Source organism: Petaurus breviceps, unplaced genomic scaffold, assembly GCF_028583685.1.
Source record: "Petaurus breviceps papuanus isolate PSGF00001 unplaced genomic scaffold, PetGlider_PUasm1.0 151, whole genome shotgun sequence".
Taxonomy (NCBI): Eukaryota; Metazoa; Chordata; class Mammalia; order Diprotodontia; family Petauridae; genus Petaurus; species Petaurus breviceps.
This window is the reverse complement of record NW_027185712.1, coordinates 33,288,180-33,303,307: the sequence shown is the minus strand read 5'-3', so window position 1 is coordinate 33,303,307 and position 15,128 is coordinate 33,288,180. Positions and strand designations below refer to the sequence as shown.

General features: G+C 32.4%; 1 protein-coding gene across 2 annotated transcripts in view; it reads left to right on the top strand.

The window, feature by feature from the left end:
- SEMA5A (semaphorin 5A) overlaps nt 1–15,128 on the top strand; it is a 679,502-nt gene that overhangs the window by 342,509 nt on the left and 321,865 nt on the right. For both annotated transcript variants that reach the window (XM_069077034.1, XM_069077023.1), the window contains one exon: nt 10,692–10,754. In XM_069077034.1, the coding sequence (XP_068933135.1) occupies nt 10,692–10,754 (63 nt within the window). The remainder of the gene's footprint in view (nt 1–10,691; nt 10,755–15,128) is intronic.

The following is a 15,128-nucleotide window of genomic DNA, read 5'->3' as shown; positions in this document are numbered from 1 at the left end:
CTCTCTCTCTGTCTCTCTCTCTGTCTCCCTGCATATATGTGTGTATGTGTGTGTGTGTACACACACACACACATACATATATTAGGGTTTATTTCATTTGGTCAGGAGAAAATCATGAAGTGAGAGAGAATGGAAGAGGGCACTTTTTTATCGATGCATGCCAAATATATTGAATGATAAAGGTCAAAGAAGAGAAAAGGGAGAAATTGTTGTGGGAAAGTCCTGCAGTACATTTGATACAAGGAAGCACTTCTTCATTGCACATATTTTCCAGTGACTGCAATGAGTTTTCCAGAGATGCTGTAGATCTTATTTAATGAAAGACTTCAAGTTTAAGATAAATTATCTTATATCTCAAACGATGTTAGCATAATCCTTCTTAAACACAATAGAATGGAGTAGATTATTCATATCCCCTCTAGGCTTGTGACTCTATATTAACAGCTATAAAATTCTAAAATTATTTGCCTTAGAAAGGTTAGAAATGTACAGGTATTTTTTTATGACTACAGGAAGCAACACACAGTAAACTGCTTTTCTTTCAAGAATGAAGTTAAAAAATAAGGATGATTATTACCTTCCAAACTGACTGAGCTTTCAATGATTTTGGATATCATAAAATGGATCTTCAGAAAGTATCTAAACATCTCATTTTACAAGGGAATGAACTGAGGCCCAGAAAAGCATAGGGGTCACTTCATGATCATTGAGGTAGCATGTAGCCAAGCACAAAGTCAAATTGTGGTCTTCTGTCATCCACCCCCCCCCAACTCCTAATATATCCTTCAGCATTAATTTCTCCTTCATGTCATGATCTTTTTTATCTGGGTCATGCAATTTCAATTTTTTGAAACTTCACCAAACCATAATCTCCATTAAATTCTCTGTGTATATACATATATATATATATATATATATATATAATATACATATGCAGACATATGTCTGTATAAAAGTGTGTGTGTGTTTTTATATATATGTGTGTGTGTGTTTATATATATATATATATATATATATATATATATATACCTTTATGTTTGTTTTCTGAGATAATGAAAGAAGTTATTCAAATACAAAGTTAAACAGATTTATAGCTTCTCTCAAGATGCCTAAGAATAAAATTTATTTTGTGCACCAATTTTTTTGGAGGGGGAAAGGCAAGGCAATTGGGGTTAACTGACTTGCCCAAGGTCATACAGCTAGTAAGTGTGTCAAATGTCTGAGGCCAGATTTGAACTCAGGTCCTCCTGACCCCAGGTCTGTTGCTCTGTTCACTCATATAACAATTTTTAAATTTTATTTTGAACAATGTGATGATATGTTCACTGGCATTTTGATTATAATTTCCATGGCCATTTAAAATTCTTCAGTGCATTGTTGAAATACATAACATAAGAATGTAAAAGCAAACATAATGAAAAAAAACCCCTCAGGTTGTTGTTAATTTTTGGCATTGTGTAATTAAACCACTCTTTAAATGTTGTCTTTTGCCAGTATCTAATTAGTAAAACCATCTGTTGAAGTAATGCCAACCCATCTGTCTGTAATGTTGTTCTCTTCATTTTTATAAAAAGAGTCTGCCTTTTTCTGATCACTGCCTAATTAACTTCTCTTTCTGTAGAATGTAATCATACACAACTTTGTTTACACATTTCTCAAAAATATGTATATGTGGCAATACCTATGTGTAGCATATAGACATAGATAAAGCACATGGTCAGTAAGCACTCAGTAAACACCTACTATGTTCCAAGCACTGTGCTGGGTGCTGAAGATAACAAAGAAAAGTAATGACTAAGTTATGAAGGTCTTTGAATAGAGGATTTTATATTTGATCATGGAGTTAATACCTTGATTTTAATGAATAGAAGTAGGTGTTGATATGGTTGATATGGCTTTAGGAATATCATTTTGGCAAGTGAATGGACAATATACTGGAGTGGAGAGAGATGTATAAATATACACATACACACATATACATACAGACAGACAGAGAGACAGACAGAGTTAGAGAGACAGAGTGATAGAAAAAGAGGGAGGGAGGGAGGGAGAGAGAGAGAGAGAGAGAGAGAGAGAGAGAGAGAGAGAGAGAGAGAGAGAGAGAGAGAGAGAGAGAGAGAGAGAGAGAGAGAGAGAGAGAGAGAGAGAGAGAGAGAAAGAGAGAGAGAGAGAGAGAGAGAGAGAGAGAGAGAGAGAGAGAGAGAGAGAGAGAGAGAGAGAATGATGAGTCCATGGATATACATTCATGTCTCTTGCATTTACAAAGATATATGGCTATGCATGTATACATTATGCATATATTCACAGGTATTCATATACATTTATGCATGCATATCAGCTCATACAATTCTCCCATGCACTTTTCACATTTATATGCAGGATTGTCACCTCCTGCATTTCTGATGACTTCTTTGGTTGCTATCTTCAGTGTTTTAGCACAAATAGATTTGAATAAACTAGAATTTGGTGGTAAGAGTGAAAATGAGCCCATCTGTATTCTTAGACTTTGCATGGTGATGTCTAGATAGCAGAAAGATTTTCATTCCATTAAAAAAATGTTGGATGACTGAATTAAAGATAGAAATATATATAAAGATGTACCTGTTGGTGTACATACATATACACTCAGCTTGAAGTGTATATAAATTGAAGTCACCCTTACAGAATCTTAAATGTAGGAGCTATACAAGTCTGCACCAGAAGGAATATTACTTAGTTAAAATGTCTCATTTTAAAGATAGAGAAATTAAGATTGGGGGCATGTCCCAAATTTACCCTAGATCCCACTGTTGGAAAATGTTAGAGAAGGGAATGTTAGAGAAAATGTTAGAGAAGCTCAATGCTTATTGAACATACTGGGTCTAGGAATCCACAATGAACTGACTAGGATGAAAAAATACACAGAAACACTGTAATATGCAGAAAGACAATGTACAAAATATACATGCACATACATATACATGTGTATATATCACATGACCATTTAGTTCCAATAATTAGATACACATGAAGAATCCCATATATATGTGTGCATAAATGTGTATGTATATCTATACCAATATCAGTATCTGAATGCACACTGACATGTAGGTACACACACACACACACACTTAACCTCTGTGTATTAACATTGCATATGAAACTCTCTAAACTCTAAGATGAAGAGAATTCCTTAATCTGCTTTTAGAAGGGGTTTCCTCAACAGGACTCCCTGTGCCAATTAAATCAGACACATACACACACACACACACACAGAAACACATACACAGGGCAACAGTATTTCGAGAATTTAAATCTAAGATCACTTGTTTGGAAGTTACAACAACAGGATGATGATGATGATGATGATGATGATGGTGATGATGATGATGATGATGATGATGGTGGTGGTGGTGGTGGTGATAATTGTGATGAATAATAACAATAGCATATATATAGCACTTTAAGCTTTGAAAGGTACTTTCAGATATTGTTTCATTATCACAACAACCTAGCTAGCTAGATGCTATTATTATTCCCCTTTTGCACATGAGGAAACTGAAATTTAGAAAGGATGAGTGACTTGCCCAGAATCTCACATCTAACAAGTATTTGAAACTATATTTGAACTTAATTCAGTGCTTATGGAACATTGGTAAAAATACTTAGTCATATACACACCATCCATATACAAATGAAAATATATAGTAGATACATATAAGTACAGTTAGATACCATTATAAATATAACATGATATATAAATAATATATAATATACATACATAAGTAACATATATACATATATTTATATAAGTATCCATTATTTCTGTTATATATTCATATTATAGCTATATTTGTATGATTATTAAATATAAAATACATGTTATCTATGCATAAATATACCATATATTTCATTTCCATAGGAGTGGCATGTATATATTCTCAAGTATTTTGACCACTATATTCTGAAATTGACCACTGGATTAGCTACAGCTCTATCATATTCTAACAGTATGGCCTTGGATAAATTGCTTAAATTTTCCCTTTTTGTAAAATTATACTTTAGTATACTTGATATTTAAAATAGCTTCTGGGATAAGACTTTATGTTTGATTTCTACTTTTATGTTCTTCAAAATATAGATGATCTCACTAAAATATCATCAATATTTTTACCATTTCCTTCAAAGCTGCTACAATATTTTTTATTATTTATTGTGGCCTGGGATCACCTTTGTCTCTCTAAGTCTATGTCAGTAGAGGGCAAACCCTGACTAGCCAGACTTACCAAAGTGGAAATGCTTTGAGTGTGGCCACAGTGATGAATTGCACCTCTGTGATCTGGGGACCATCCTAGGTAATTTTGGAGAGAGATTCATTATCAGATTGTCTAAAGAATGAGACCTTTTTCACTCACAGTAATTCTAAAATGCATTCCATGTACTGTTATATATTGAAGGGATAATATCAAGACAGAAAGTAAAACAAAGTTCCTCATGTACATTATAGCATGTGAACCTAACCCCAACCTGTGATATAGTTGTACTGTAGTTATTGTTATAAAATAATAACATATACTATATTATGATTAATAATTTAATATATTTGTAATAATAATAACTACAGCTATTGTTATTTATATTTGAAGAATGAATAAAAAAACTTGCATTAAGTATTTACTATGTGCAGAGCACTGTGCTAATTTCTGGGGATACAAGTAAAAGAGTCATTTTACAGCTGAGAAAACTGATTCAGAGAAGTTAAATTAACCCTAGCTACACAGTCTAGTGTCAGAAGATAGCATTTGAAGTAATATCTTCCTGAATGATTTCCTCCCCATCTCTTAAGGAATCAAGCAATAATGAAATTATGAATATTTTAATAAATTAGAGAAGAATTAGTGAACACATCATAAAACCAGAAATTACTTTCTCAATGAATTTTTATAATATGATTTAGAGAGCCTGTATTAGCATAAAATGTAGGAAATAAGAAAATGCATTTTGGAGAATAATATATCAATATGAAAAAGCCAGTTATGTATAGTGTTGCTATGCTGATTCTGCTTTCTTAAGGTTTGGTTATATGGGAAAATGTATTAGAGAATGAGGGCATAATAAGGAATAACTGACACATGTAGCACCTTAACATTTGTAAAGCACTTTGCATACGTTATCTTTTGTTAGCTTTAGAACAATTATATGAATTAGATACCAAGGTTATTTTTACTATTTGTGAATGACAGACCAAGTTAAGAAAATTTTAAGTAAGTTGCTCATGGTCACACAGCTAATGAATATCAGATGAATCATTCCTTCTCAAGTCTTTTGAATTTCCAGTATACGTTATGTCCATTCTACTGCAGAAAGATGACTTTCACATCAGATATGGCCATTTCAGTTCCTTTCTGTATAAATTCAATGACATAGAATCATCATTGGAGGACAAGGATTAGAGTGCAAGAATGTGTTTGAATATAAAAAGAAGTTGTAGGATAGGAATCTAATTGTAATGTTAGTAGCATTATGTTTGCATTACCTTTGCCATTTTCAAGCAATTTTTTTGCATGATCCTTTTAATGACTTTGTAAGATCAGCAGATCAAGTAAGATCTCTATTTTATACATGAGGAAATAGTCTTAGAGAATTGTCTTCTCCATGTGACATAGTAAGAAAGTAGCTGAAGCCGCATCTTTGATCTCTAGTCTAATGAGATTCTTATAGTTTGCCTCAGAGGAATTCACTAAATGATGTGAAGTAGAAGCTTTTAATTCAGGGTGAATATGATTGTTTTAGGTCTTACCAGGGTATTCCAACTATATAAGACTTTTGATGCACCTTGCATTTTTATTCAATGATTTAATCGTCCCTGCTAGGAATAAATTTGTCAGTGTTTATAGTTATTGCATCCTATAGCTCTGTAATTTTACATTATGCTTGTTCTCATACACTATATTTATAACTTGAAGGGTTATATGGAATAGATAGATAGCTGATCGATAGATAGATAGATAGATAGATAGATAGATAGATAGATAGATAGATAGATAGATAGACAGACAGACAGACAGACAGATAGACAGACAGACAGAGAAACCCAGAACCATGCAATGCCTGGAAAAATAGTGAGGAAAGATTACAGAACTCTTCATTGGGTCACCTATGGCTAATTTATAGGAAGTCATGAGAAAAAGCAATATAGAAAGGACAGCAGGAATGGGTTGTGATGTATATCTTTGGAGAAAATATCCACATCGATTATATCACAAATCATTTGAATATAGGTCACCAAATTTTGTTAGAAAAATATTTATGTATAGTGTGTTCCAAATGTCTTAGTGCAATTTAGGGGCAGTTAGGTGGTCCATTTTGTAGAGCACCAGGTCTACAGTCAGGAAGACTTAAGTTTAAATCTGGTCTCAGACACTTACTAGATGTGTGACCCCAGGCAAGTCACTTATCCTGTGTCTCAGTTTTCTCATCTGTGAAATGGGCATTATTATAGCATCTAAATCACAGGGTTATTTTGAGGATCAAATGAGGTAATTGTAAAATGCCTAGCACAATACCTGGCACACAGTAAACACTTTTTAAACATTAGCTATTATTATTACTAGTACTTATAGTATTGTGTTAATATTTTGGAACACTGTCTAATTTTAAACCAAGTAATGTACCATTATTACTTTACTTTTTTTTTAGTTACCCACTGTTTTCATTTGTCTCTATATGACTACATGTTAGGAAATGGTTCCTCCATTTGTAATGAATTCAGTAAATGTTTAAATTAAATAATTTATTTAGAACCATATAATTTGACCCAATCAATATACACACAACACCAGCCCCAATGAAGACCATCCTCTAATGTCATAATTGTGACTGAGTATATCTTTCTACCTACCATCGTAATCTGATGAGAACAAATATCCAAGTATAAGCAACGCATCGTAGATACTGCAATCCACCACAAGTTTTCAGTGAAGTAACTTTGACTATTGACATAGTACCTTCGTAATAGTCTTCATAAATAGCATCATACCCCTAGAGAGTGAACAAAATTTCCAGCACTTCATCCTGATCAAGGACTTCATGTTAGGGAGTATTGTTTCCCTATATCTTGGATGGAGCAATACAAATGAAAATCCTCTCTTGTTTGCAATGAAAACAGGAATTTTTTTTTCTTTCTGCTCCTTAGCTAATATTTATCTTGTAAATGCAAGGAGCCTTTAGGCATTCCACAACTTCTATGTTGCCTTTTGTTTGCCTTTTCTGAAATGGAATCTGAACAAACCTGATGACAATTGACAGGAATTCTTCCCTTTCTATCCTTTGAACAGATTAAAATCCATGCATGTTTTGCTTGTTGAAGATAGCATCAGTTTTTCACTTTTTAAAGAAATGATTAGAACAATAAGAACACTCAGAATGTTTGTTACTTTAAGAAATGCTTTATATTACATGCTTTCCAATGCCATAGTTTTAGTATAAAAGTACAATCAATCCTTCAAAGGTTAGGAAATAAAAATGTTCATAGGATCTCTTTTGGTAATACACTTCATCACTGTAGCTTGAGAAATTAGTATTTGGACTTTTGCCTTTACAAATACACACAAAATTGGGATAAAGAGTACTGATAGGTGTCTTCAAATAATATCAACATTTTTATTTATAAAACTTTTTTACCCCAGGCCTCTTGGGAAGTAGATAATGGAAGTATTTTTATTCTTACTTTACAGAATGATCAATCAGATTCTTTCTTACTTTCAATTTATGACTCTTTGACAAATTGGTGTCAGGTCTAATACTGAAATCCTCTGACACCAAATTATAGTTTCCATCAACAACAAAACTGACAGGTCTTTTAAAAGCATTATTAACAAAAGAGCATTTCTGTGGGTTGAATGACTGACAGGCATAGCCATGTTTCATACTGTTATCTCTTTCTGATGCTGTCCTCATATTCCATGCAAGCATTTGTCATAATGGCATGTAAAGACAAACTAGTTTAAATTAGATATAAATCAGTTATGTTTTTAAGTAAAGCTGACTCTATCTCTAGCCTGGCATTATGAGCACTGTGTCATTTTAGTAAGCAACATAGAAAAAAAATAATATACCTAGTTTTTGATATTGCTTCTTAACTGATAAATTTTCAGGGAAAGTACAGCATGTATATTTTAAGAGATTATTCTTTGTATGAAATGTTGTGTCTCTCTTGAAAATTTATTATGGAGTTATCTTTATAAAGTGAGGTAACTTATATATGCTGTTCTATTATGTAATCTCTATGTGAAGCATTCTTTTTTTACTTTGAGTAATGTCAGACTGCTTTCTTCCTTATCATTTTAGAAACAATAATAACAAATTTGTAAAATTGAATTAAAAGTTATTTTGTTTTTCATTGAGTTGATATTTTTTCTGTGTGTTTTTCATCCAAAACATAAAAAAGCTTATGTCATCCATTTAAACAAAAATGTAGATGTTACTGGTATGAAATTATGATGTTTATTTTTTTCTAGAAGATTGTATATATCTACTTATATCATAGCAAAAATGAAATTAGCTCAAATTAAAAAGTTTTAAAAAGACTTGGAAAAGCACATTACTATATGTAATACAATGATATCTGAAGGCATTTCTTCATTCCTCTAAATGAGTTTTGTTTATTATTTTAGGCAATTTCAGAGTCCACTAGCCATAAAAGATCAGATATCTAAATATACTGAAATGAAGCCAACATGAATTGGCTTTGGTTAGTATGAGAAGAAAAACTGTAGTTCTAATTAATTCGTCATAGTTTGTGTTCTTTAGAGGTTATTTGTAAAATCACAAGTGTCTGCAAATGCAAATCCTTTATTGTTTGTCTATATGATATATATCATGTAAAAATATTCATTGAAGTACACATTATATTTATGTCGATGAAATCAATCAAAATCCTACTCTGCTAGACATATTTTAAATTTTACGTTTTGAGAGCAAAAATAATGTAAGAAAGGAAAGTGCTTTGATTGAAATTTAGATTATTTCTCATTATAAAATTAGAGATTAAAAAAACCTTTTAGTAAGAAATAATGACATCACACAGTATACATATTACTTACATTCTGTTGGGCCAAGTTAAATGAAGACATTATTTGACCATAACATCACTGAACATCTGGGTGGAAATTTTAAAATTCATCTTTGATCCATTTTTGAAGGTATAGTTTTGATTTTTTGCACATAGGGATAGTGAGGATATAATAGGGATGTTTAAAGGGAAGCATGTTCAAAAAGAACATGAAAGCTATCTATAAGTACTTGAGAAGCTGTCTTGTGGAAAGGAATATGGACTTGTTCAGTTTAGGCTCAAAGAACAAAAATAGGAGCAAAGAGGAGAAACTACAAAGAAGCAAATTGGAGTTTTATGTAAAGAAACATTTCCTAAAGACTAAAGCTTTCCAACACCCTATGAGGTAGTGGGTTCCCCTTCAATGGAGATCTTTAAGCAAATATTAGGTGACTATTTGTTTAATGTTTATAGAAGGACCTCTTTCTCAAAAATATATCTAATATAAACATGTATAACATGCATAATATTTTGCATGGATATATACACATTATATATATACACATATGTATACCCACATATATAATACATATAAGTATGTATGTATATACACATTTATTGAGGTATTATAGTAGAGGATACAGAACTGCCTCCAGTCAGGAAAACCTGAATTCAAGTCTTTTGTGACACATCCTGGCTGAATGACTTTAGGCAAATTATTTAACTTTTCAGTACTTAAAAATCTCCCTAAGTATTTAAATTACAGAGAAGGTGTTCACCTCTATTGGTAGAGGAAATTGCTTATTAGGGACTCCTTCTACCCATACTACCATTGGTCCAGTCCTCACCTCTGTGATTTTTTCATTTTGAATTTAACAATAATAAAAAATACAAGTTTTTTTTAATATACAACAAAACACAATACAGATGTTTGTGTAAGGAACTGGGCTTTGGGGGGGGGAGGGGAGGGTGGGCAGGGGAAGATGGCTTAGACTATTTCACCACAGAAGCACCTTCCAGGCCTAAGTTCAGTGATTCATTTCCCTTCTTTTCATCAAGATACTCAAGTGTTGTAAAATTAGATTTTTGTTGTTCTTTTTGTTTTGTGTGGATGTAGCAAAACTTATAAAATGGATGAACTAATATATACATAGATATTTAAGTCCTGTCTACAGAGTAAAGGCAGATACATGCATATATGGAAAGCAGGACTGTTGATCAGCCAAACATGCACTCAATCTACTAATTCAAAGCATCTCAAAACCATATCTAAAAATGTTGGCAATTTGTGCCTGTACTTAGTTTTTACAGATGAGAAGCACTTATTTGTTTCGACCAAGTAGTCTAAGTCACCCCCTTGATTTCATAGATTGAATAATGAGATAGTGGATAATCTTTTTCATTTTTAAATTACTTATGGAAAGCAGCATCCTTTTTAGAAGTAAACCTCCATGCAACATAATTTAGTCCTATACTCAATATTAACATTTTGATATCAATTAATATGTGACTGATGTTTTCTACCCTGATCTCTCTGACCAATAAACTATTGTTTAATTTTATGAATATTATATATATATGTATGTATATATATATATATATATATATATATATATTTCTCAAACCAACTAGAATATTTAAAACATTTTTTTCTTTGTAGGCTGTGGAATGGGAGTGTGATGAAGCTACTAAAAGAGCCTGTTACAGCAAGGGAAAATCTAAGGTAAGGATACAACAACCTGATTCCAAATCTAGAACTTATTTTTGAATAGTAAGAAGTTATATGTTGTTAATTTCTTCCTCTTCCTCTTTTCCTTCCTCTTCTCCTTCTCCTCCTTCTCCTCCTTCTCCTTCTCCTCCTTCTCTTTTTCCTCCTCACCCTCCCCCCTCCACCTCTTCCTCCTCCTTCTCCTTCTTTTAAAGAACAGCCTATTTCACTCAAGTGGGAGATGTGATATCTTGATATGGATTTATATCAGCAGTCTTGCCTAATGTTACTTGACTGGTCTCTGATTCTTTTGCTCAATTACTTGAGGTACTATGCCTCCCATTACACAGAAATAACAAGTAGATTTTTCTAAAGACACTTCTTTATCTTCTTCTTAGTCCTGAAATCTCATATTCATGTTTGATTAAGCAAAAATAAACGGGTTTAATTATGAGTCCAATTAGTTTATTCTTGGCAGAAAACATTGATGATGTTACCCTTCTGTTTTCAAAGTTAGGTATAGTGTTGTACTTGGATATAATCTTTCAGAGAGAGAAAGTATTCACCTTCCTCTCAGGGTTTCAGGTTATGCTTGATAGGTAGGAAATATCTATTCCTAATGCTATGAACTCAGGCTTCCCTCTCTGGCTGTTATCCCTCACTGTTAGACACCTTTGTTTAGGGCCCCAGTTCCATAGACATCAATTAACTTTTACTTATGGACATTTTCTTTGAAAACACAAGAAGAAAACACAATAATATTAAGATAAAATAATAATATCATTATCTAAGTAGGAGCCATTCTTGTAATGATGTATGTATATATGTATCCATGTGTATACACCATATGTAAATGTATGTATATACACCAAAAAAAACCCAACAAATGAAAACATTGATCACTTAGGAGAATGTATGTCTCATTCTACAACTGTAGTTTATCCTCTGCCAAAAATGGTATTATTTTTACATACCTTACAAAGTAAGGTATTATTACTATCCTGAAATCACAATTGCTCACTAGCCAATAGGGTTCAACAGAATCCTTTTAGGATATGATACAGCTCAAGATTATTGACTTTTAAAAGAAGACTAATATTTACCAAGAAGATGCAATTACTCCTTGTTATAAGCATTGCACAATACTATACTTTTGTACTAACTGCTTAGTAATATGTTGTCTCTTGATATACAACTATGTATGAGAAAAGCCTCAAATAACATGGTTAGACCATTAGGCAGGTGTAAGTTCTTCTGTCTACTAAAACATAGTGGGAGGCAGACATTTCAGTAATAGATAATGTTTTCAGTGTATATAAAACTCCATGCCAAAATGGAGTAAACATAACCTTTGCTATCTTTCTACTTATATAAACTCAGCTTCCTTTACCACATTTCTATCTAATGTAAAATTTAAATCATTGAAAAATACATTTTTGTTATCTCTGTAAGGGGTGTCCTATTAGGACATGTTTTCCCCTAGGAAGGAAACCATAGATTCCAATCTGTAAAGCAGACACTAAAAGAAAAATTAATTTTGATGTGTAGCTTCTGAACCTTTGGATAACTGCACCTGGAAATGGGTTTTGGCTCCCTGTAATATCTGCCTGTTTGGCCCATAAGTGTTGGAAGTACTGGAGTGCAGTTTAGGAGTTTAGGATTATTGGCTCTGAGTACTAATCCCTATGGAGAAAAAATAAGCGACTGTTCTCAGGAATGCCAGAGTGCACTGCTCTTCTTTCTCCCCTGCAGATCTGCTCATGAATGAACATATGCTCTCTTTCTTTTTGGATAAGCTATTGGTTGATGGTCTTTCCAGTCATAAATTAACACCAAATACAAGAAAATACAATGTAATAACCGTCAATTCATAAGAAATTATTTCCATTGAACACTAACATTTTATCATAGAGATTGGTTTCAAAGAAATCTTGTGACATATACACAGATCTAAATTGTGCATAATTGCACTGTGAAAAGTGCATATGAGGGGTGGCTAGGTGGCACAGTGAATAGAGTACCAGCCCTGGAGTCAGGAGGACCTGAGTTCAAACCTGGCCTCAGACACTTAAAACTTACTAGCTGTGTGACCTTGAGCAAGTCACTTAACCCCAATTGCCTCTCCAAAAAAATAAAAATTTTTTTAAATGCATATAAATTGAAATGGATTTTTGCTTCTTAGGAAATGATCTTTTAATTTTGTCTTAAAATTCCATCCTTGGTCCATGTTTTCTAAATCATATTTTCATTTGCTATAACCCAAAATGGTATGCTTTGTACACTTTCAGAGATGAGGAAAACAATAGCTCAAATAAAATATATGACTCATTACTGTTACTTAAAATGCATATTCCAGGGGGCGGCTAGGTGGTGCAGTGAATAGAGCACTGGCCTTTAAGTCAGGAGGACCTGAGTTCAAATCTGGCCTCAGACACTTAACACAAAAACTAGCCATGTGACCTTGGGCAAATCACTTATCCCAATTGCCCTCCAAAAAGCAAAAAAATGAAAAAAAATAATAAAATACATGCTTCATGACTTTATTCTGTCAATTTAAAGGTGTAAAAGCAGTTAATATCACTGGGGTTCTAAGGAAAAGACAATTTATATGCTTAGAATGAAATATATTGTCTCTTATAAACTATTACTCTTCAGTGGGGTAGCAGATACTGTGTTTTACAGCTTACCAGCTACCTTGGAAACTGTTATTGATTATTGTCTTTTGAGGAATTGTGTGTGTCATTTAGCAGAAATACCAGTAGTAAAAAAGGACAAGTAACCCTTGCATTTTAATTTGCAGATAGTTATGTTGAGGCTTCCATGAGCTTTTGGATTATTGCCAGTTTGAAGATTGTCTCAATTAGTTTTCATGAGCACTTTACTAGTGGGAACAAATAACTTTGCAGATATACTTTTGTTTGGGAGATACTTTTAAAAGTATACCACAAGCATTAGTTGATATACATTTATCAAGTGACTACCACATGGACAAATCTGGTTCTAAATTGACAGAATTCTGGGGTAGCCAGGTGGCCCAGTGAGTAAGAGCACCAGCCCCAGAGTTGGGATGACCTGGGATCGAATCCGGGCTCAGATACTTAGCACCACACCCAGAAATAACTGGCCGTGTAAACTTGAGCAAGTTACTTAACCCCAATTGCTTAATAAATAAATGAATGAATGAATGAATGAATGAATGAATGAATGAATTGCCAGGATTCAAGAGAAATCAATGACCTTCTGCTTTTGACCTTAAAGCATATTAGGGAAATCAAAACATAGAAGTATAAACAATTTAAAAATAGTATCTTTACTTATGAATTTTCTCAAATTATCTTAATTATCTAACATGTTGACATTTATGGTGTTTCTTTTATTATCCTTGCAATGGAAATTGGGATTAAAGAAATGCACTATAACAACTATTTCTTTTGTAAAATTACTGTAATTATATTTTTCTTTCTGTTGACCTAAAGACTGATAATGTCTTCCATAGAATTTCTGCCTTTTCTAACAATCCTTTCCATTTTCCAGATTATAGAATTTATTAGTATTTTCTTCCTTCTTTAATATCTGCTACTTTTCTTCTTAATCTTAAAATAGCCATGGTGTCATCCTGTGGTTTCTTACTTCTTATTTCATCTTTCTTTAGCTTAACCACATGCTTTTATTAAAAAAAAGAAATATTTGTTCATTGTTATTAAATGGTGATTATTTTTAAAGATCTGAGAAAATTCTTCTTGCTGCTAAATTGCTCATCACTTACTTTGAAGGGAAAAAAATTTTTACTTTAAAATTATGCTTTTAAAAAGGAAACAAATTCAAAAGACATTACTAAGAAAGTTATTGATATACACTAATATATATATATATATATATATAATTGAAATAACATACCACTTAAGATAAAAGAACTTATTTGATGAGTAATTTAAGATTTATTACTAGGGAAGTAAACATGAAAGATTAAGTTCTCTAATGTTGCCATCAATCAATATTCCCACTGATTTCCAAAAATTGTCCATTTAAATTTTAATAAAAAATTAGGAAAAAATGTGATTTAGGAGTAAATGATTCCATTATTATGAATATGAAGGAAGTTTCCTCTGCTAAAAAGTCTTCCACTGAAACATTTCTTTCTACATGTGAGAATAATTAAATTCAATTCAAGTCTAAAAATATTTATTAAACATCTGTCATTTTCAAAACACTGTACTTGGTGTTGAGAATGCAAACATTAAAATTAAAAAAAAAAAGGTCCCCTCTAAAGCAGGTTACATCCTACTGGGAACAGGGAAAGTGAACAACAATAAGAAGAAAAGTAAAGACCAGAGTAGGAAAAAACCCAACACTATCATGTAGGGAGATTAGGAAAGATTTGCTGTTGGA